General features: G+C 40.8%; 1 protein-coding gene across 1 annotated transcript; it reads right to left on the bottom strand.

The window, feature by feature from the left end:
• Nucleotides 1-638: 638 nt before the first annotated feature.
• Nucleotides 639-17,882, bottom strand: has2 (hyaluronan synthase 2). The gene is made up of 4 exons (XM_049584774.1): nt 17,167-17,882; nt 6,855-7,481; nt 4,977-5,078; nt 639-4,850 (listed from the first exon to the last, which is right to left on the bottom strand). Exons 2-4 carry the CDS (start codon nt 7,479-7,481, stop codon nt 3,921-3,923), a joined length of 1,659 nt encoding a protein of 552 aa, XP_049440731.1. The 5' UTR covers nt 17,167-17,882; the 3' UTR covers nt 639-3,920.
• Between the last annotated feature and the right edge of the window lie 4,110 nt (nt 17,883-21,992).

Below are 21,992 nucleotides of genomic sequence, written 5' to 3'. Positions count from 1 at the left end.
TTCTTATGAAAAATAATTCAACAAAATGTGCACATATTACGTATCGCCCACGTAATCATGATCCAGTAGTTTGTGTATAACCCGAGCATTTGGGAAGGCTGACAGGAGTAAGGAAGGACGCATTGCTTGTCAGGAGACAGGTTGGGGAGGTGGATGGGTCACAAAACACAAGACTTTCCTAAGGACACTGGTACTCAGAACTGTGTGAGCTTTGAGTGAACTTTGAGTCATTTTAAGGTACATCATCACCATGTTTCTTTTCCTAAACCAGTGATTTATGTGCCCAAACCTAAAGTTGTCCAACCATGATTCTTTTCCTAAACCTAACCATAGTTCTTTTACACACCTAAACATAACCTCCATAATAAGTATGTAACTTAACATTAAGCTTGTAACATCATTCATTAGGGCACTTATTTGTAGGATATCATACGGACCATTGTGTGTGCATTTTCATAGGATATCATATGAACAATTGCATGAGGATACATTGACTCAAATCACCCAATGCCCCCTCGTAACACCAATCATTGATTATATGTCCCCACACCAAAGATCCATCATATGAATAAATGAAAATCTGGATAAAAACTCCAACACCAGCAAATTGAAACAATATTTGTTTTTATTTGGCACAACACAAAAGTGCTTTACAATAACACTGCCCATGACTAGTTTGGCATGAAAACAACCTCATGGTTCATTGTTGGTCGCATTCATATAACCTCAGAATAAAACCTGTCTTTATAAGTGTATAAAAATGACCCTCAGTTTTTCTTTTGTTATTGCTCAGTAAGGCACCTTACAATTTTTCAACACATCATTTGCAGATAATTACATTTTGTGCAAATGTTATCGATTAAAGTTTTCAGTCTGTATTGGCTTTATTGTTTGTTGTATTATGGACTCAACATACCGTTGGTTAGTGTTTCAACACTGCAAAAAAATTTAAGCCTAGCAATAATGTTCACATGTTATATATATTAGAAAAAATTCTAAATGTACTTATTGTTTTTGCAGTGTAGGCCTATGGAACATTAGGGGTCTTATATAACAGAGGACATCTTGCTAAGTACAGAATCCTATAAACCACAGAATATTTTTACATAAATATGCTGGTTTTCTATCTAAGTACAAAGTACAAAAACACAGGTTCATCACTTCTCTTGAAATCAATAACTTATCCCTACAAATTGCATTTTTATTGTTGTTATTGCAGACAAACCCCCCAGCTCATAATTTCACATTGTTTGGTCAGATATACAAGTCATTGTCAGAACAGTTGAAAGCACAACAAATACATTTTCCCATTTTTCTTATAAAAACATGAGTGAAAATAAAGAATCTTTGGTAGCTAAGCAAAAATAGAATAAAAATGTCTACATATAAAATGCATCGAAATACAAAGTAACAAGAAGTAAACGGCTACAGCAAAAGGCCGACAAGGCAGAGAAATCCAGCTTTGACTTAATAAGGAAATGCGTATAAAAAAAGGACACCTTTATATTTAATATCACAAACAGATCATAAATTACTTGAGACCTTCAGAATGCATCAGTCTTTGGACGGCATCCTTATGCCTTGATACAATGCAAAGAGAACCACTGAGGTATTTCATCTTAATTACGTCAAGCATCATGCTGGACGACAGGACAGACATAAAAGTGCATAAGTAATAAACTCATGTCTGCTCCTGGTCTGTAGCAAACACTGGACTCGTTTCATTCCAAAATGCTGTTCCCTTCCATCAAGTGCCCTTATTCAAATTCCTGTTATCAGGTAGTACTTTTCTCCCATTTGGTGCTTAATGTATTCCTCTTACATTTGCTTCTTCCCTCGCAGATAAGGGAAGCAGGAAGCAAGGAATAGGAGGGATGTCACTACACTATTCTCAATACAGTATGTGAAAGAAAGGAAGAGAACAAGGGCATACAGAAGGCAAAAAAATAACAAAATCTTTGGACTGGAACACGTCCACCGTGTCTACTTGGTGGTTATCATTCAACTTGGTAGAAAGAAATACATTAACAAAAATAGTGTTAAAACCATTTTGCAACATACACCCACTATTCATAATAAAAAAAAGAAAAACAAAAGTCATTGTTTCTGTAAAAAATAAAACAGTCACAGCAGCAATGATTCACCATCTCTCTTCTGGTCACATGTTCACCTGGTCACCTGATCCGGAGGAGATTATATCTACCAATCAGTGATCAGTTTGAGATTCTTCACTTTGTAAACGTCAAGAAAAAATACTGCATTCACGTCATATGGGAATAACAAAACTTGTAAGTGTCCAGACATTCAGACATAATGGATTTTGCAGCCCCTTAATAGCATGAATGGATACTTCTATGGATGCCTCACCTTTTCACATTCAACATACAGTATAGACACCAAAGTGAGCAATGTGTTTCATTTTAAACTGCATTTCAAGAATTGTAATGTCAAGGACAAACACAACCTGCATCAAATAGCTGTGCGCTGCCATTGAACTATAGGAGTTGCAATTATGAATTGAGTTAAATGTTACACAAAAGTTCCTCTGTTGAAACAGATAAATACATTAATAAATGTATGAAGACTATGAGAAAGTATCTTTCCCATATGACATGAGTGCAACAGAAGAAAGAGAGCAGCTTTTTTTTAAATTTTAAAGCCCTTTCTGTACCCTTTCACTCTTCGTAAATTGATACCATAGCTCTTCCTAAGAGCTCTTAAAACACCGGAAAGGTAAACCAATGCTTTGCCCTCAGAGCTAAGAACTTTGAAGTTGTGTCATTAAATCTTTAAACTGATGCAATTTAACTTCTTAATTTTAGGGTTTTAATGGTAAAGTGGCTAACCTCACCTCTTCACAAGATCCAGAGACCATCCAGATACTTTCAGATTACAATTACACTAACCAGATTGTAATGGCAGCAGTCTCTCTCAAGACCTTTAGGAGTTAAGAATGTAATCCTTGACAGTGGAGACAGCCTGGCATGGCAGGGTGCTAGTTTGACTTCAACTTGAAGGTATGTGGTGTGTTTTGCTTTTGTTTTTGTTTTTTTGCTTCCCTTGGTGGGACAATATGTAGATTTGCTTATAGTCAGGCTGTAATGACATTTCTTGGAGACACAATGATGCTCTGGAGGTAAAATATTCTCATTGGCAATGGCGAAATATTTCATAGGGGTGGCCAGATGGGACCACTGAAAATCTTGGCATGGCACACCAAAACCAAAAGCAATAACTGAATTTCAGAAATTCTATTATGTTGTTCACGTTTAAAGGCTTGTTGAAAACTATGTCAGTATGAGAGTTAAAGAAAAGGACACTGATATGCATTGGTTTCTTATTTAACAGTTAATTATATTAATTATCTAATGTGCACAGAGTAATACCTTGGTCCACCCCCTTGGCGGTGCCACTGCTTACTGATCAAGTTAAACCCCAACGGGTTGTGATAAAAATCCACAGTTTCTTTGGCTGGGTTGCAAATGTTAAACTGGAGCCCAGTGGAAGTGACATGGGAAAGAGGTAGCTAATATTACAAAGCCTAGCACTCTTGCTGCCAACTGCATTATATTCAACCATGCAATTCTGACTTATCAGAAGTTTAGCTAATTAGTTTACAGTATCTGACCTTTAGCTAAACATGTTAGATCAAAAAAATGTGTTAAGCTAATTAGCTAGCATGCTGATGTTCCAAGATTGTGATAACTATGGTCATGCATGAACCAGAAAAAAAAGCAGCCACTGCCATGTTTTTGCCATTCAAGTTTGGAAAAAAACCTGGTTCTTTGCCCATTTTGGTTGAACTCAACCAATTTTGCCTCCAGAGCTGCTCTGCATCTGCAAAACATTTGTATAATAACAACATGGTGTGAGTGAAAAACAACCCATAAGAGAGTTCAGTGGTAAATGATGACAGTAAGTCATACATCCAGCACCATGTCATAGTGTGTTTCCTTCTTCCTCTTCCCACACTTATTTATAAGAACTGTATACAATGTCAACAGTATGACCCAGTAACTGGCATAGACGACTGCTCCTATGACCAGAACAATCTTTTCTGATTCAGGAAAGGGTTTTCTAGTCTGTAGGATTACTGTGTAGATAATCCCAATGAAGAGAATGGTGAACCAAACTGATATAGGAATCAGACCAATGAAGTTCACTACTATTGTTTTCCTCCCAGAGGTCCCCCATCCAGACTTGTTGATGGTTGCTATTGCAAACATTTTGGCTGGCAACAGGCTTGACATGTACAGTACAGAATAGAACGACATAAACACCATGACAATGTTACCTCTGAGGCAGCTGGCAAACGAAGCCTTGATCAGCGCCACCGCCTGCACAATGAGCAGAAACAACAGAATATTCCAGAGCCTTCCTTGGTAGAAGAGTTGGATTGCAGTGGCAATGAGGAAAAACGGGAAGAAGCCCGTGATCACAGCCTCATAAGTCATCCATAGATGGTGTTTGTGGAACCACATGGAGTTGTATAGCCATTCTCTGAAATATGACTTACTCCATCGAGTTTGTTGATTGAGCCACCGCAGGTATGTAATTGGCGTCTCGGTGAGGCACTTTGATCGAGCAGTATATTTGGTTGCATACCCAAGGCTTAGAACTCTGTTCGTGAGATGGCGGTCATCCCCAAAACTGCAGTGGGATCCCATAAAAGTCTGATTGTACCAGTCCTCAAGGAACTCGTGCAGGAGAGAGTTCCGGTACATTCCTAAAGGCCCACTGATGCACTGCACACAACCAAAGTAAGACTGGCATGCCCGCTCAATGTTGAAGGCCATCCAGTACCGCACACTGCTCAGGAAGGAGATCCATGACTCATATTTATTTAGGATCTAAGGAAGAAGTGTTGGAGGAAAAGTTGGAGGTTAACCATGAAAATGTAATCTATATGAAATATTCAGTTTGTAAAATTTATCACATGCAAGGAATGAGGAAATATTCGTAGTTATGTTACCAACCTGCACATCTCCTCCGACCCCTCCCACCATAGGGTCTTCTTCTAGAACCTTCACCATCTCCACCGATGATGCTGGGTCCAACATAGTGTCAGAGTCACACACCTGAGTAAAAGCCACAAAATAAATACTGATTAACCTGGGTTATAGGGCCAAAGGTCCTCTTTTATTGTCACTTAAAAAAGACAAACATCTTGGCAAGTTTTTCCCATAGTCATTTTGCCCATGGACGTAGCTATTATTAGTTGTGGACTCCCACTTGGAAATTTGAGTTCGGCATTTTGGAGACAGCTTCTAGGTGCCATGCAGGGAACTGCAGTTTTTGACACTCCCGCATTGGTTCATTTTTCAGCTCCAGACATTGCCACTTGTTTTTTTTTTATCTTAACCAAATCGAGGGTCTAAGGATAGAAGATGTCATGTGTTGTATTGTAAAGCCCCTTGAGGCAAATTTGCAATTAAAGGCTACAGAAATAAAACTGACTTGCCCTGAATTGACATCACTGTAACCAGTGGATGATCTCCTGCAACCAAGATTAACTGCTTAAAACTAAATCACTACCCACTATCTTTCTGATGACCCCTTTTCTTAGCTCTCTCTATTTTCTACTATAAATGGTAATTTTCCTCCCTAACAAAATCAGGTGATGAAAATAAACCTAGAGCCCAATTCCCCAGTAACAAAACACATCTGTTACAGGCTGAGCCTGATGATAGTAAAACCGCAAACAACACTGTCCCTCCTTTGTTGAAGAGTACTGGCATGATTTCTGGCAGCACTGCAGTAAGTTCTTTTGAAATCTCTGTTAAACAGGAGGTTTCTGGCAAGCTGTATCCAGCTGCAGGTGTTAGACAGCATCATTTCAAAGGGTGTTTAAGCCTCAAGTCCCCTTTTTGTGATGCAAACTCATTAGAATGGTTCCAAATGTTATTAGAGAAATAATGTTTCTGTTCAGATTTACTCATGTCTTTAAGTAATACCACCAGCTGAATATTTCAGCCCAAATGTGACATGATTACACTTTGTGTTTTGGCCAAACAATTTAAGTTACATGGTTTTATATTTCTTTTCTGGATACAGGATAAAAATCAGTACTTCTTTAGCTTGTGTGTTTCCAAGCTTGGCATTGTGATTAATGCTTTTAGCTCCTGTTTATATTCTCAGCCGCACCACCACCACCACACAGTATTGGCATTAACACACTGTATTGGCCAGCCAAACACCCTTGGGAACTAGCTTTTCCAAATAAATAATTTAGGTGTCCTTAACAGGTCTGTCTCAGTCAAGTTAAACTCTAACCTAGTTGATAAGTTTTTCACCAGCAAACAGATGCATACCAATGTGACCTTTCTTTGAAAACTGTTTTGGGTCTTGACTCTGAATACCACTCATGTAGATGATGTAACACTCAGCTCTGTGAAACAGATCTGTTATTACACTTAGACATAAGCTACTGCTGCCCTCCTTCACGCTACACTTCACAACACGATGCACACAGCCACTGTCCGTCTAAAAGCAGCACAAAAGACTCTTTGTGGACCCCATGTTTGGTTTGGCAGAGCCCCCCCTTCCCCTCTCCAGCCATCTCTTTCTCCATCTCTCTTTCTCTTCCCTTTCAATCCCATCTTCAGCTCACACTGATGTCAGCTGTCCTTGTCTTACCTGTGTGTGTTTGTACATCATCCATTTTATCTGTTATGTAATGGTGTCTAATTTGCACCACTGACACTATTGTTCCCCCCTTTCCCTTAGTCTCTCTTTTGTTTTTATGCATTCAATCTATCCATGTCCACTATCCATCCTTCCATCCTTTCACCATTCCTTTATTTCCCTTATTTAAACCCCCTTATTAACAACCATTTCTAGTGTCAGTGTCTTACCTGCACATAGTCCATGCTCCTCCCCAGTGCTTTGAAGGCTGTATACATGACCTCTCTCTTCCCTCCCCACTTCTGCATGATGCACACACACTTGTTGTTCAGCACCAGCCTGGAGACCTGCTGAAGGCTCTCAGCGTAGCTCTCATCTGTCTCCTCTGGCCCTCGGCTGTGATAGTTACTCCGCCACACGTATGTGGCCGACTTGTCCCATCCCATAATCTCTTTAAAAATCTCCATCATGTACAAGTCGTCGTCCGCGTTCCCGTCGATCACCATGATCACTTTGATCCCCGGGTATGTCAGCCTCTTCACTGACACCAGGCATTTCCTCAGGTAGTTTGGGTCCTCTTGATACGCTGCAATGCACAACGCCAAGGATTTGTTGAGTTTGATTGGCGTCTCTAAGGACCGCCTCATGTTTCGGTGTTCTAAAAGCGCAAAGAGACTCTGGATGATGAGGTGGACAACCAAGATGGCACCGTACAGGCCGAAGGATAGGTGATTGCGGGCTGTTGTGAAGAACTGGTAGCCCATGATGTAGGCTGTGGAGATGCCCACCAGGAGGGACACGCCAAACATGGTGGTCCCAAATATCCGCAGGTAGGTGAGGACTCTTTGACACCTCATCTGGGGACACAATGTGGAGAAAAGGGTTACATTCAGTCAATGGAGTACAAAAATTGTAGGACTTTTGTGCATCAATTACATGCCTAATGCAATGGGATGAATAATTAATTTAAATAATTTATTCCTGTTTTACTTTGTACAAACATCGGATGACCATCCTATGATTAGGAGAGGGTAAATGAAAAAGAAAACATTTATGTTAACATATATATAGTAGTTTTTCACATGGTGTACCTGAAAAACACTGATTTCCATACCAGCAATAAAACGTATTAAGCATTATTAAGATACAACATATAAAATAATGCTTATTCGCAGCTTTTCATTAAACTCTATGGCACACATAACTTTGTTTTATTACAACAAACCCAGGTAGAGAGAGGGTAATAAACTTTCTCCTCCTTTTTTTTACTCCCTCATTGCCCCTCTCCTTCCCTCTTCCCCTTCCCAAAATCCCTGTCTAAATGTCAGACAGTTGTGAGTAGCCGATTGTTCTAACTCTCCTTTAGTGTGGGTGGGCGCACATTACAAGTTTTCTTGACCTAATTAACCAACAAGCTGGCTGCCCCTGCCAAACGTCCAAGTGCTCTCTAAATGCCTGGGAGAAACTATTATGATATTTTTTTCTTTCTTTTGTGTTGTGAAGAAGGGGTTGAAAAAGATGTTCAGGACCCAGACCATGACGGATTATTCTGTGTGTCTTTATGTGTGGACAAGTGAGGAACATTCCCTGCTTTTGTGTCTAAACTGTGTGCGACATGAACCCTGCTGCACAAAATCTTCTGCTCAGAATCCTGAAGTTTCTTTCCAGCCCTCATTATGTTGCTACCGCCATCTGTTTGGCAGACCAGCGGAGACCCACTCAGTGTGGCTCAGCTCGGCTCAACGCAGAGCGGACCACCCTGTGATGTCATCTGTTTATATCTCCGTGGGAAGAAGAAGACAAGAGCCTTTTAGATTTTCTAATGCTGCACGTGTGCTTCTTCCCCTCTGTGTCTCCCCATAAAAAGTACAACAAGAACATCATTTTTGGGGCTAAATAGATACAAAGATAAAGATGCACATTTAGCAGAGGAAGGGTATAATGTATTGCTTTAAACATCATAAAAAAACATGCTTTTTTTAGTGTAGCGAAAAAAGGACTGACAGGAGTTTGACCCTTTGACATTATGGAGGTCAAAGTTTGCTTCTCTGGTGATTGAGTCAATAGGATGCCCCCTTGTGGTACATATTTATTTGCATATGTCATCGTCACATATCATTACCTGTAAGTTACGCATGTAAGTTTAGTGAAGACGAGCAAGACATGTAAATCAGAACAAGCAATAAAGTCATCAAAAGAAGAGTACACAAAGCCCAGCAGTGTTTGTGACTTGGCAAGAGGTTTTCACACCACACCTAAACACACAAGACAGATGGAGGGAGGGAGAGAGCAACAGACAGCGAGAAGAAGAGAAAGACTTGTAAAGACAGAAGTGAAGAGGGGCAGAGGACGGCAGAGCCAGAGAGAATGAAAGGAAGGACAGGAAAGTGGGTAAAAGCAGACGACATTGAACAGAAAAGAAGACTGATATCTAGAAAGACTGCAAGAAAGAACAAAGCAAGAGACACTGAGAGCAGCAGAAGCAGAGAGAGAGGCTGAGCTGAGAGAGAGGAATATGCACACACACCCCTTGGCTCAGACATAATGCCTTGTTCATTTGATCGGTGGATGAGAAGGCCACAACCAGTATTGCAGGCCTCCTCTGGCACGTGGCAAGGCTCTTAACGTCAGCCGCTCATTTACAAGACCCCTGACACACGCTACACACACACACACACACACACACACACACACACACACAAATGCACATATAAAAGCTTATTACACCAGGGAAGAGAGAGGAGTGTGTGTCTGTAAAAAAATATGCATTTTTTAATTGTGTTAAGCTGAGGGTGCGTTTCACCTTAGACCTCCTTTGGTTTGCGCACTACAGTGTGTGCGTCTGATGTTTTACAACTATATAAGGTAGTGCAGAACAAACTCTCTAACCCTGTCTCCCTGCATCAACTTTATATGAACTCAGCCACTGCTTAGGAGAAGACATATTTCACCATAACTATACCTAATGATTTGTGAACTGTGTTTGGGTTATAGATTATATTGTTAAAAGGTATTTGGTGTAAGGGATGGAAGTCATTGCAAATCGTTTGATATACCCTCACGACCAGGGCGTGACAGACACATTCACACATACTGGGAATTTACAGGTTCCATTTCACCCAACCTGCACATGTTTGGACTGTGGGAAATATGAGAACTTGGAGGAAACCACTGCAGACACATGGAGAACATGTAAACTCCACACTGTGTTTGCTGCTTTTTGACGGTTTGTTTATTTACGATCCGCACTTTAGTGACGATGAAACGCTCGCTCTGGTTAAAGGTTTGTGGTTAAAATATAAATCCTAACTTTTTAATTCAACTCAGGTCATAATCCTCAGATGTAAAGTTTTTGCTCTTTTCTCGACGCAGATCAACTTTGTGCTCAGTTTTGTAAAATTCAGTTATTCTGAGCAAAAACACACAGCTCAGACATTACCTCTTGTTCGGATACTTTGCTCTTCATAGCGTCTCATACACCCCTGAGCACATGATCCAAAGGTCAAGACTGACAATTAGCTCAGAGTGCAGGATTATTAACTGCAGACTAAAAACTATCAGTCATGATGGTCATCCAAACTTGGCTCCAGCCCCTGAGATATAAAAGCCTCTAATCACAACAGCATCTGTGACAGAGAAGGTGTCAGTGACATATGTGAGAGTGTATCTACGCATGTCAGTATATGACGTGTGAGAGCAAGCTGAAGGTGTCATTAGCACATGTGGATGATGCCTGTTTGTTTTTATATCTTGGTACAGTTGACCTAAAGAGCCCAATCACTACCTCTGTGTGTGTGTCCAACCCTACAGTGACCTTGGGTTGGATGCTTTCGCAGTCCCACTCTAACGTCATTAACAGTCTCTTGGGTAAAATTCTCACTGGCTCTGTCTCAGAGGTAATTTTACAAAAATGAAGGTTCACATGGATGGAGAGTAGATGTGGGTTAGCAAAAAGATGAACTGATGAATGAATGAAAGAGATGTCTGTGTCCTCTGGTGAAAACTCCATTTGGCTCAGTTTGAAATAAGATTACAGTTTTACGTGGCTTGCTGAGATTTAACAGTCAAAACAATGGTTTAATAGTAACTGGCGTGAGTACCTAGGCTAGATGGGAAAATGAGTACGCGCCCAGACATCACTGACAAATGTACTAAACCCTCCAAACTGTAACAGAAGTTAGATGTTGATAATTGTACTTCCCACTGTTGCGCTCACTGTGAAGCAGGAACATTTCTGGAGACGATTCAAACATATGATCTGTTTTAGTCATTTGAGCTATATGATCCGAGCTTATACCCCTATTAAATATGAATAGGCCTTCACATACCCTTTATGCAGAGCAAACGTTAACTGTACATTGTGTACTGTGATGCACAGTTTATTGTTTAACTCAATTATACCATATTACCATACCTCTAACATGTCTTACTGAAATCTTTACTGTACTTACACATACTTCAATCATTTGTGCATTTATATTGAAAATATGTCCAATATGTAAAGGATAGCTGGCACTGAGTTGTGTGGTTACTGACAAACAAGACCAAGACTCATGGTGGGGTTACCACAAATGTGAACCTCATGGTAGTGCCAGAGGGGATGTCAGGGGACCACCAGAGTCAGTAGGATTCATTGTCTGGGAACCATGAAAATGCAGACAAACATGCTAGAGACATGTAGGAGATATCATACTGGATAAATCAAAACTCTGAACAAGTCTTGCTAGAGGTAAAATCAGGGGATCATCCACCAAAGTCAACCTGATTCATCCTCTGAGGACCATGATTGTCCATACAAGATTTTATGGCAACCTGTCCAATAGATGTGAAGATATTTCTCTCTGTACTTCAGTGGTGAACCATCCAAACATCAGATCGGCATTGCTGTCCATAGAACTGCTAGCATGACTGACAGTGCAAACTCAAAAAACAGTTTTCAACACCATGTATTTATGTAAAAAATAATGTCAGCCAGTACGGATACAACAGCGTTCATGGGTATAAAAACAGGTATTCATCTAACTTTTATCAAGTCTTTTAAATATCCGTGTATAACTGTGTGTGTAAAAAGTTTGACAGTGCACTGAATTAAGCATATCAGCACTTCTGGAACATGGGGAACTCTGTGACCCATATAGGTCCTTTCGTATAAGTAGTGATTTAGTAGAGACATGAGAATCACCACATGCTGTAACAACTCTTATGTATGTTACGCAACAGTGGATAGATGTCAGAAATATATGTGGTTTGTCTGCTTAAATGTTGTCTCATCGTTGCAGCTGAATGCTGGCCCTGTGTGCACGTGTATCTATATGTGCAAATGCGTGAGCTAAGCATAATATGTTCAGTACATGTATTTAGCCAGCGTGCATACATGCACACAGGAAGGGATGTATGTGTGTGAGCGTATGTGCGCTGCAGAGAGGAAGAGATGGTTTGGCAGACTCTCAGGAGAGCAGTGGAATCCCTGTCAGCAGGGTCCCAGTTCCAAGGCCTGTGATGGAACGTAAAATCTAACAACGCTCGCCAGACTGTGTGTGAGTGTGTGTCTTTATACAGTAAGTATATGTGAATGTGTTTGTGTGTGTGTGTGTGATTACTGTATGCTCTGCACAGGCAGTATAAATCTAGAAGTGGAGCCAAAAAAGACAGCTTGCTGGTCCGTGTGGAGCTGAGATAACATAAAGCTTACATCTTTATTGTGACTCAGCAGTCACTGACTAGAAGTGTAACATTCGTAAATCAGCTGCTGTGGCCAGATGAGTGCTGTTCACATATAAAAATTTAATGTTGCTCTGAAGAGTGAGCCAGCTCACACCTGTGGCTGGTATACTTTGGGTATGGATACAGTATAAGACTGAGAATGGGCTACAATTCAATAAACTGAGGGCATATTTACAACAGTGACATTATCTCTATCAATCTACAATATATACAGGCAACTGTGAATATGTCAGTGATATTTATGGGTTGCTTAAAGCGTCTTAGTGTTGATCCATTAAAGAAATATTGGACAAAATCTGTGTTATCACCAGGACTGTATCCGAAAGTATGAGAAAAACAGACCTGCTGAGGTCATACACACCTTTGAAATCTCAAACGCATGATGTCCTGCCAACAGAAAACGCACACATGCAAAAATGGAAAGATACATAGTTTGGAACCTGAACAAGCAATGCACATATGGGACCTGTGTGTGCATTAGTTTGTTTGTGCATGTGTGTGTGTGTGTGTGTGTGTGTGTGTGTGTGTGTGTGTGTAGGGGCAAGGCTGGAAAAGACCAGGAAGCATTTTAAAGGCATTAAAATGTGGAGATGGCCCTCGTGACAGTTCTAGCAGGATGCAGGAAAAGGCTCACATGTTCCTAAGCAGATGATGAGGCAGAGGAGAGGGAGCGGCTGGGAAAAAGAGAGAGTTGGCTGCTGACTTATAGGCGAGACGCACTTGACATACTCAAGGCCAGCTTGTACACTTCTGGCTTGCTTTCATGAGCTGCTTTCTAAAACGGGGTCAACTTTATGCATGATAGATTTGTTTTAAACAATCAAATCTTAGTCAGATGAGTCTGTAAAGATAATGTGAATGCAGAATTACATGGCGAAAATATGAAATAGGCTATAAACACAGAGTATTTTTAAATATGGATGTAAAATCAGAAACAGTTGTGTAGCTAAATCTGAATTTTACTCATCTTGTATCGCTGCAGTTAAACGGGTACTTCACTGTTTTAGCCCAGTATGAATGAAACTGCACACTCCAACTGAACCAAAAGGTCATGAGAGTTTTCAAAGGCACCGCTAGGAAGTCACTAACCCTCCTCACTCCTCCCCTTTCTCCTCCTCATCCTTCTCCTTCTCATAAACCCCCCATGTGGTCAGAGTGCGCTGTTGTTGCGGGAGCATTGTCTTTATAAGAACCAGAGCTAAACTGTAACACCACCCACTGCGCTAACGCCGCACTGCTCCTTACATGATTGGAATCAGGTGGACAGGGCCACAACTGGCAAAGGTACAGTGTTACAACGTAACATGGGAGTTGACTTTTACATTCCCCATCTCCTCCTCTGTCTCTTTATATCCTCACCTTCTGTGTGCTATTAGAATCAGGTGTGATAAGGCTGGCAAAGACACAAAGGTTACAATATCCAAGGAGACTGTTTTGTGTTACTCAAACATCTTGTTCCTTTACCACAGCAGTTAGTGTTGCATCATTTCAGTTTTATTTGATGTAAAAGTAAAGGTGGGCAGTGAAGCTGCAACTCATTATTTAATAAAACACTATGGTACATCCATTCTCAATTTTTAAGCCAAACTATGCTGTTTGGTATTTTGGCATGTTGTCCTCCCTTTGACTCATCCCTAGCTCTCTCTCTTTTTTGTGAATGAGCAGGAGGAAGTGATGCAGCCATACTACAGAGAAAAAGATGGAAAAGGGAAGAGCAGCAGAAGGGGATGGAGGAGAACTGTATGAGGGGAAAGTAGGTTGTAATGAAGTGAGTTAGTAAGAGAGAGAGCGGCATGGCAGACACCAAAAGAAGGAGGGGGGAGACTGCGAGGCACGGTGGTGGACTTGGCTCAGTCCACTGCCAGCTGAGGCACTGGACTCCTGCCACTGTGGCAAGCTCCAAGATTTTCAGCCAAATTACAGATGCGACTCAGTCGAGAATGGCGCTCCTCTGTCAGGCTGTTTGTTTGGTTTCTTTCTTATATGGAATTTTCACAATAAATATCACAAAAGCCCCTGTTTGGTTTCTCCTGCTTCTGAAGGCCAGAACATTTCTGCCATAAAAGTTTTTAATTGTTTTTTTTGTTCTTTTCTTTGAATCCAGCCATTCTCTGTCATCCATTAATCCAACACTTTCTCTTATCTGACAACAGACAGTTATCAACAGTGCTAAAATTTTAGGCTTCCTCCCTACATGGGAGAAAATTCTATTCAAGCACTCTATTATCACAGCTAAGAGATAACTTAAGAGATGGAAACCCAGAGGCAGGCTGAATGGCTGAATGAAATAATAGTCAGAGGTATTAAGAAAGAAAAAGATTTGACTGTGACTGAAGTTTTAAATTTCTGAACTTTTGTCGTCTGATCTTTTCAACAAGATGACACCATAAGTAATATAGCCACTAAGATCAAAATAAAAATGTCCAGGAGCCAACTATATATGCTGTGCTGCAAACACAGCTTGCTTTATACAGCTCCTGGGTTACTTTATGGTATACCGTAACTCCTGGACCTATGCATTAACACTGGCATCAGCCTTCCCTGTGAGACCCTGTGACTCAGTATGAGGTAGTGGGAATCTAACTCAGAACCTCACTGACATCCAAATTTTCACTTTTACTGGCTGGCTGTAATGCTGCTTCATTGCTACTTTACCAAGGGAAGCTGGAAAAAAACTGTGGCATTAATGCAGAATAGATGAGGTAGGTGGTGGTGCCGTGGATGTGATGTGTTGGGAGGGGCTGCACATACACTATGCACTCTATGCTTAACTTCAGTAGTTACACCATGCCGGCCCCAAGGCCCTATACACTGACAGACCCATGCTGTGAGCAGTAATGGCACGTGAGACGTGTTGTGAGCCCTAATGGAGACCAGCCATGGAATGCCTTCCTCTGTTAAGTAGTAAACTGCTCTGTGCGCTGTGTGGAAGAACATCCTGTAGCACTGATGAGTCTATAGACTGAGTCACCTATTGAAGAGTGCAAAAAAGTTGCTTTTCTTCCTGTTCTGGCATCAGCAGCTATAGTAGGCAACCTTTGTGGACTACCCACATTGCTGCACATACGTATTAAATCTCTCTTTGAGTGCTTAATGTTCCACTAACAGGCACCAGACATGAATTGCCCCCCTCACAGTGGCACACTGAGCCAAATGCTCAGCAGAGGAGCTCCCTCGAGGGCTCAGATTAGGGACAGTATGTTGGTATTACTCCAGATACATGTGTGCATTGACAGAGGGCACTGATTATACAAAGAACTCCTGCTCTTAAACTATTATTTTGAAATACAATGTATGTCATACATATTGATGCATTTTAAACAAAGTAAATGCTTATTAGTGGCTACTGTAAGTTTCTCCAGTGGTGCAGTAGTACATATTCTTTTAAAAATGCACTGCAGAAGAGCAGCTAATATGAAGAACATGTGGTGGGTAAACTGTATCAGTGTTTCAGATAGGAAAAGCCAGCAAGTTTAAGTTCCTACACAGTAGAGAAGGTGGAGAACTCCCACGCTGATATATTTGTATTGACAGTGGATTAAATGCTTCATCACTCCCGACAGGTGGATGTCACGGTGGTTCCAACGTGCACTGTGTGAGCACTAAAATGCATTATGAAAGGAAAACCTAGCCAGGTCAGTAGAAAGAGGATTCCGTGTGTAGGATAGAAACTCTGTACTGTGCATTATAGATCTATGAAGGAATGTTTAGACATCCAGCTTGCAGATGGGCATTCCTTGTGTGGGTTTTTTTATGAGCCACTAGTTGTATCTGCACACAGAGAGAGATCAGGGTAGGTGGATGGAGAGTATGTCAAAGGGGTGAAACAGATGTTCATTTGCATTCATTTATATGTGCATAATGCACGTTGTGGGTGTTTGGGGAAGTTGTAATGCCAACAGTTAGGCGAGAAATGTGCAAACATTTTGTCCAAATTACACTGTGTTGAGGCGGCACCTACATAAGCTTCCCATGATGTTTGCATGCATCTATACTTTTGTGATTCCCCTACCCCTACCCAGCCACTCAGAGCACATTAATATGAACAGTTATTAAAGTATTATCTAAAACGCGAAGGCCATTCAGTTTTCACGTGTGCGCAAAAAGCTGTCTTTCACATTTGGTATCAAATTACGCGCTCCGACCACGAGGCACGCTGAACGTGTCCAAATCCAGCCTTCCCATTGGCTCGCAAACCTCAAAGAATGACGTGTAAATGTGACGTCATCAATTTAGGTTTTTTTTTTTTTTCTCAGGCTGACGGTGATGACTGGCTCAGCAAAGACCTGGTGAGGTTTTGTATGATTAGAAGTCTAATCTGGGCGGACAAGTGTGACACATTTCCACAGCTGGCACTGCCGGGCAAGGAGGAATGCATTCCAGTTAGGACATATTAAACTTTTGAGACACATATTTTCTTCATTTTACAGTAAAATTTTAATACAGCAGTTAACATATATGGCAGAAAGAGATGAAATTGCTTTTCAGCTTAACACCTGTAAGAGATGCTATTCGCGTTTTACGCACGACCCATAAAGGCGCATAAGAAAAAAAGCACTACTTTTGTGACAGCTGGCATGTCCCCCAACTTCAAGCATCACGCCCTTTATTGAGCCTTGATATTGGACAACATCCTTACCATCTATAATCATGACAAAAACCTCATATATATTCTAAATATGTTCTAAAGTGTGGAGTATCAATATGTCCAGAAATAAATACAATACAGTTATTTCTGACTGGTTCCTGATGGAACATTTATCACTGTCTGTCAGCAAGCTGCAGACTCACCAGACCAAATGATCACTGACCGCCTACCTTGAAGCAGCTGTCGTCCTCTCGTTCGCCCTTGAGGAAGGATGCGGTCAGCTCCGGCGGCTCTGGTACCGCTCCACAGGGAGAAAAAGTCTCGACAAAGTTTCAAAGGAAACTCGTTTAGTAATGAGTCTCATGAATCCGCTGACACTGATCCTCATTAATGAGAAGGAAAAAAGATAAGACGCACGTTCCTCTTAAGTTTGCTCAGTTGGATGCTCAAACAAACAAAAAAAAAAATTCACGACTGCTTGTCTTCTCTAGTTTCTAACAGCCTGTCTGCAGTCAATAACTACACACCGCATGCTTCTTAGGTGTACAAACACAAACATCATGTCAGTCAACTTTGGCATCATTCATGTAAAAAAGTATAAATAAAGAGTAGACTATGCAAAAATGATAAATATTTTTCTCCATCAACTTCTGACAGTTTCATTCATTTCTCAAAAGTTTTTAAAAGTTACAAAAACGCCATCAACCCTGGCACCGTCAATGACACTCAATTTTTAAAAAATAGCCTCCAGCTATGACTCTAATAATCAAATATGAATCAAATCATTTGTATTTGCTGTCTTAAAGGGGTGTGTAAGTATTTCTATAGTTTCCCCAAGCATCCAGGTTACACAGAGCGCAGAGAAGTGGCCAAAAGTCTCTCTGCCGCTGATGTCTAATTCCTTCCAGACGACTGTGTGTGTGTGTGGAGCCTCCTTTATGGCTGCTTCGGCTCCCAAACCCCTTTTACCGGGCTACAACAGATTGGCGTGTTGTTTTAATAAGAGGGGATGGTTTGGGGGGTATAAGGAGGAGCGAAGAGAGAGAGAGACCCACTCATTCAAACTCCTGAGGTAGCGACAGCATGGAGAGAAAGAGAGAGAGAGGGAGGCTGTCCATTCAAACCTGAGCTCAGAGCAGGATTATAGCATGTTCCTGAGAGGCTGTTAAACCTCCATGTTTTGTCTTTAATTGCCCATATACATAGTGTGAAAACTGGCACATGCTCAGAGTTTAGCACTGGGCTTTACACTGAGCCAGTGTAAATTGCCTGACAATAAAAAATGATGAATATGATCAGAAATATTCATGCAAGGAGAAGTTTCTCACTGAGAGAACAGCTGGAAGCAGAATAGCAATCCAGACAGTCATCTGCGTCAGGAGCGCACATACTGTAGGCACGTGTAGACCGGGGCTTGGATGTTATGGAATTTCAGTCATTTCATTGATTCACTGGAGCGCAGTTCCCACCTTTGACCAGCAGGCAGTGCTGCACATTGCAGAACCCAGAGTCTGGTCTCTGCGATGTACAGTGGCTCCTCTGAAAGGCGATGTAAAGGGATTACCCAACCAAAACCAGGAATCATGTCCCACCTACCACCATGAGACAAGAAGTAATCATCATCATCAGGAACTCTTCTGTTATTCATGGAAATCTCTGCAGTTAGGAGAAAAAAAGATATCACACTGTTACTGCCTAGTGAAAATCTGGTCGTTATATATTTAGATAATCTGGATAGCCTATATGTGGCACTCAAGAAGGTAATTACTTAAAAGGCCTTCAATGACTCGTGGCTATTTAGTTATAATAGTTAAAACCATGTCCATGTCTATCTGTTGTAGCTATTATAGGGCCTTCATCAGGGCAAGTACAAAACGGTCAACTTTACACTGTCCCTATACATGCTGCCAAGTGGTCACATGATCAGTATGTTGTAAGGCATCACATAATTAGTGTAGACAGGTTAAGTCACATGACAGACCATGTTCAGCAGAGAAACCACTCCAATCAAAAAAATCTAAATCAGTGACAGAAAAGGCAGACGTCAGGTTCCCCATTCTGTCTTCAAGCTGTATGAAAATATTTTGTCGCAAACCTGAAATAAAATTAAATGTTCAGTGTAGGATTTAGGGGGATATATTGACAGAAATGGAATATAATATAATAAGTATGTTGTTGTTGTGACTTTGGTGTATAGTAGCCTGAAAATAACAGTGATATGTTTTCGTTACCTTAGAATGAGACATTATTATCTATACAGATCAGGTCCTCATCTATGGAGATCACCATGTTGCGCTGCCATGTTTCAACAGTAGCCCAGAATGGACAAACCAAATACTGTCTCTAGATGAGGCCATCAACATTTTTGCATTTTCACATTGGCCACCATAACCAGCTTCAACCAGATGAAATTTCTCCATAACCTGGAGAAGTTTCAGCTGGTTGCAATCTGCTATCTTCACCACTAGATGCCACTAAATCCCCTTGAATCTTACACACTGTCTCTTTAACAGTTTGCAGATTCACAGTTATCACAGGATAGTGATATATGTGTGGATCCACAGATATCTAGGTACAGTATACAGTTGCTTGTTCTCATTTCTGGATGGTATTGTCCATCTTTATTTGCAGGTATCTGTACATAAACCATGACCTAACACAACACTCCCGCTATATTTATTTAGAAATCCTCATTGAGATCAAGATGTCTTTCACAAGAGAGACATTAAGTAAAACTTAAAAGTCCCTCAGAAGGATATATGTCTCTAACTTCAGTTTATTTTGCAGTTCCAGTAGTGTGATGCACACCAGAAGCCAGTCTTCTCACATCATTATTTTCCCAAACTTTGGAAAGCTTCTCCAGCCTAGATGTTATTCAACTAGTGTCACAGGCTGAGTAGTAAAGCAAATGTATAAAATTTGAGTTTTAATATATTTAGCTTTAAACTGAATCAGTATCAGATGAAGCGAGTATGATGCAAGTTTTTCTTATCTGAATTAAGGTTCTTGTATAAATCATAGTCTGTTAAGGCAATATAAAATAAAAAAATAAATAAATGAAACTGACTTATCTTAAGAATAATGTCATGAGCCTAAAGGTTTTCGCTCTTAATGATGTCATTTCTGTGCCAACTCTGGAATGTTTTTCAAAGAGCCAAACTCACATGAAAAGCATCCTTTTTGTAAAACATCACGTTCGGAACATGAGCGTGTATGAGACGAAGTGATGAATAGAAATGGGGCCTGTGGTAGGAAATCCCCTGTAGACTCGCATTGTTTATGTGTGGTGCAGTAAAAACACACAGCGTCCAAGCTCCAGTTGGTCTCTCCCTGACTGTACCAGCCAGTGAGCGACATTACTGTCACAGGGGCCATATATTGTTTGGAGCCAAATGAGTCCACTGCGCTTTGCTCTTGTACAAGCTCATTAACTCAAGTATTTATTTAAACAAGGAAATACACAATCACGTGCAGACCTAAAGGCTTCCTGGAAGAGAGTGTAGAGTTAGAACAGAGATGTCACTGGCATCAAGGGAAACTTCCAAAGTGAGGGCCTCAATGATTGCTTAAAGGTTTCTGTTGTTGGACTGTCATTTAAATAGTATAACGGCAAAGCAGTTTTGGGGGTCTTTGTTGAAGAGCTGAAATAGTTTTATCTACTTGGGGGATAGTTGCATTTAAGTGAACCATGAGTGCCTTTTCTTAAGCCAGACAATGTTGGACATTTTCTTTCCTGCTTGTCAGAGTATCAACAGGACATGTCATTCGTAAACAGCAAGAGCTGATGGGAGCAAATGGTAACATCTGACCACTGAAGAAAAGCTGTGCTCTGGGTATAATGTTGCTTTCAATGCCTCTAAGACCCAAATGTATTCTTTAAATAACCAGACATGGATTGCTATTTACCATGTGTGTACACTGGGTGTTGCTGTGCTTGTATCTTGGGGTCAGGTATAAAGGCAGGAAGGTCACTGTTGTGGTCAGGTGTTTGATCCAGAAGGGTGAAGGGTTCTTGACTGCTGTAGCGCTAATTAATTGTTTGTCACACTGTAAGTTGTGTGTTTGGCTTTTTGATGGAAACAAAGAAAATTGACTTTAATCCCCTTCATGCATGATGTAATGAATAAACAGGATTGTTTATATATGCAATCAAAGCCCAGTTCCTTTACTGAACGCAACACACAACAAAAGGTAGTTGACAGAATCAAATCCAAGCAAGCATGTCGGTCAGGTCACTTCTTGGTCAGACATTTCAGTAACTCAGTAAGATATAGACATAGCTCCTTCAATGCCAGTATTTATCAATAGTCGTCATAAACTGTGTGCTTAGAATGAAAAGTGTTGTTTGTAACACCTATTGCACCACGCACCAGTTGTATAGTCAGATTGCCCATATGGAAATACACAGACTCTATGTTCTATGTTTTCTGTTATACTGTGAGACTCTACAGGCAGGAAACAGCAGGAGAGCATTGGGGAATATTCGGAGCAATTATTCTGGGAGGTATGGTTAGCTGTGGGCCTACGTTCACAAAACATGTCATCCTGTCAATCTGAGGTTTGTTTTACTTTCGCCTCATCGAGTATGGCAGCCTGAGATTGAACACAAATCCCCCACACTGACGCAACCAGCCCTCAACCAACATGTAGCTTGAACATTAGAGAAGCCACATCATTCACAGAATACATCTGATTCAAGTATCCAAATCAAGACACTGTCGCAGTTTCAAGCTATGATCTGGAGCAGGTAAAGGTATGAGGAAACAACAGTTAATGATACCAGGTGAGCCAGCTGACTAATCAGGTGCATTAATTAGGCTGATGATGTCACACGTCCTACAGATCATTAACTGATATCATCAACATGTGTATCAACACCAAGTGCTCATGTATATCTTTTTAATATAAAGTTTGTTCAGGTTTCAAGTCTGCTTGTTATGTTTGGCCTTCTTGCATACCCACTTTAACTGGAAACTAGGGGCGTGCCATATCATCCCGTTCACGATAATATCGTGAAAAATTCATATAGTGATACTCGCGATATTTCGACCTGTTG

This window comes from Epinephelus fuscoguttatus, linkage group LG8 (genome assembly GCF_011397635.1).
Source record: "Epinephelus fuscoguttatus linkage group LG8, E.fuscoguttatus.final_Chr_v1".
NCBI lineage: Eukaryota > Metazoa > Chordata > Actinopteri > Perciformes > Serranidae > Epinephelus > Epinephelus fuscoguttatus.
Note: the sequence above shows the minus strand (reverse complement) of the source record. Positions and strands in the feature narration are given on the sequence as shown.

Coding starts and splice junctions, on each gene's coding strand:
- has2 (XM_049584774.1), bottom strand. CDS start 7,481: ATGAGGTGTCAAAGAGTCCTCACCTACCTGCGGATATTTGGGACCACC. Junction 5,079..6,854: donor GGAGCATGGACTATGTGCAG/GTAAGACACTGA, acceptor GCTTTTACTCAG/GTGTGTGACTCTGACACTAT. Junction 4,851..4,976: donor GGGTCGGAGGAGATGTGCAG/GTTGGTAACATA, acceptor CTTCTTCCTTAG/ATCCTAAATAAATATGAGTC.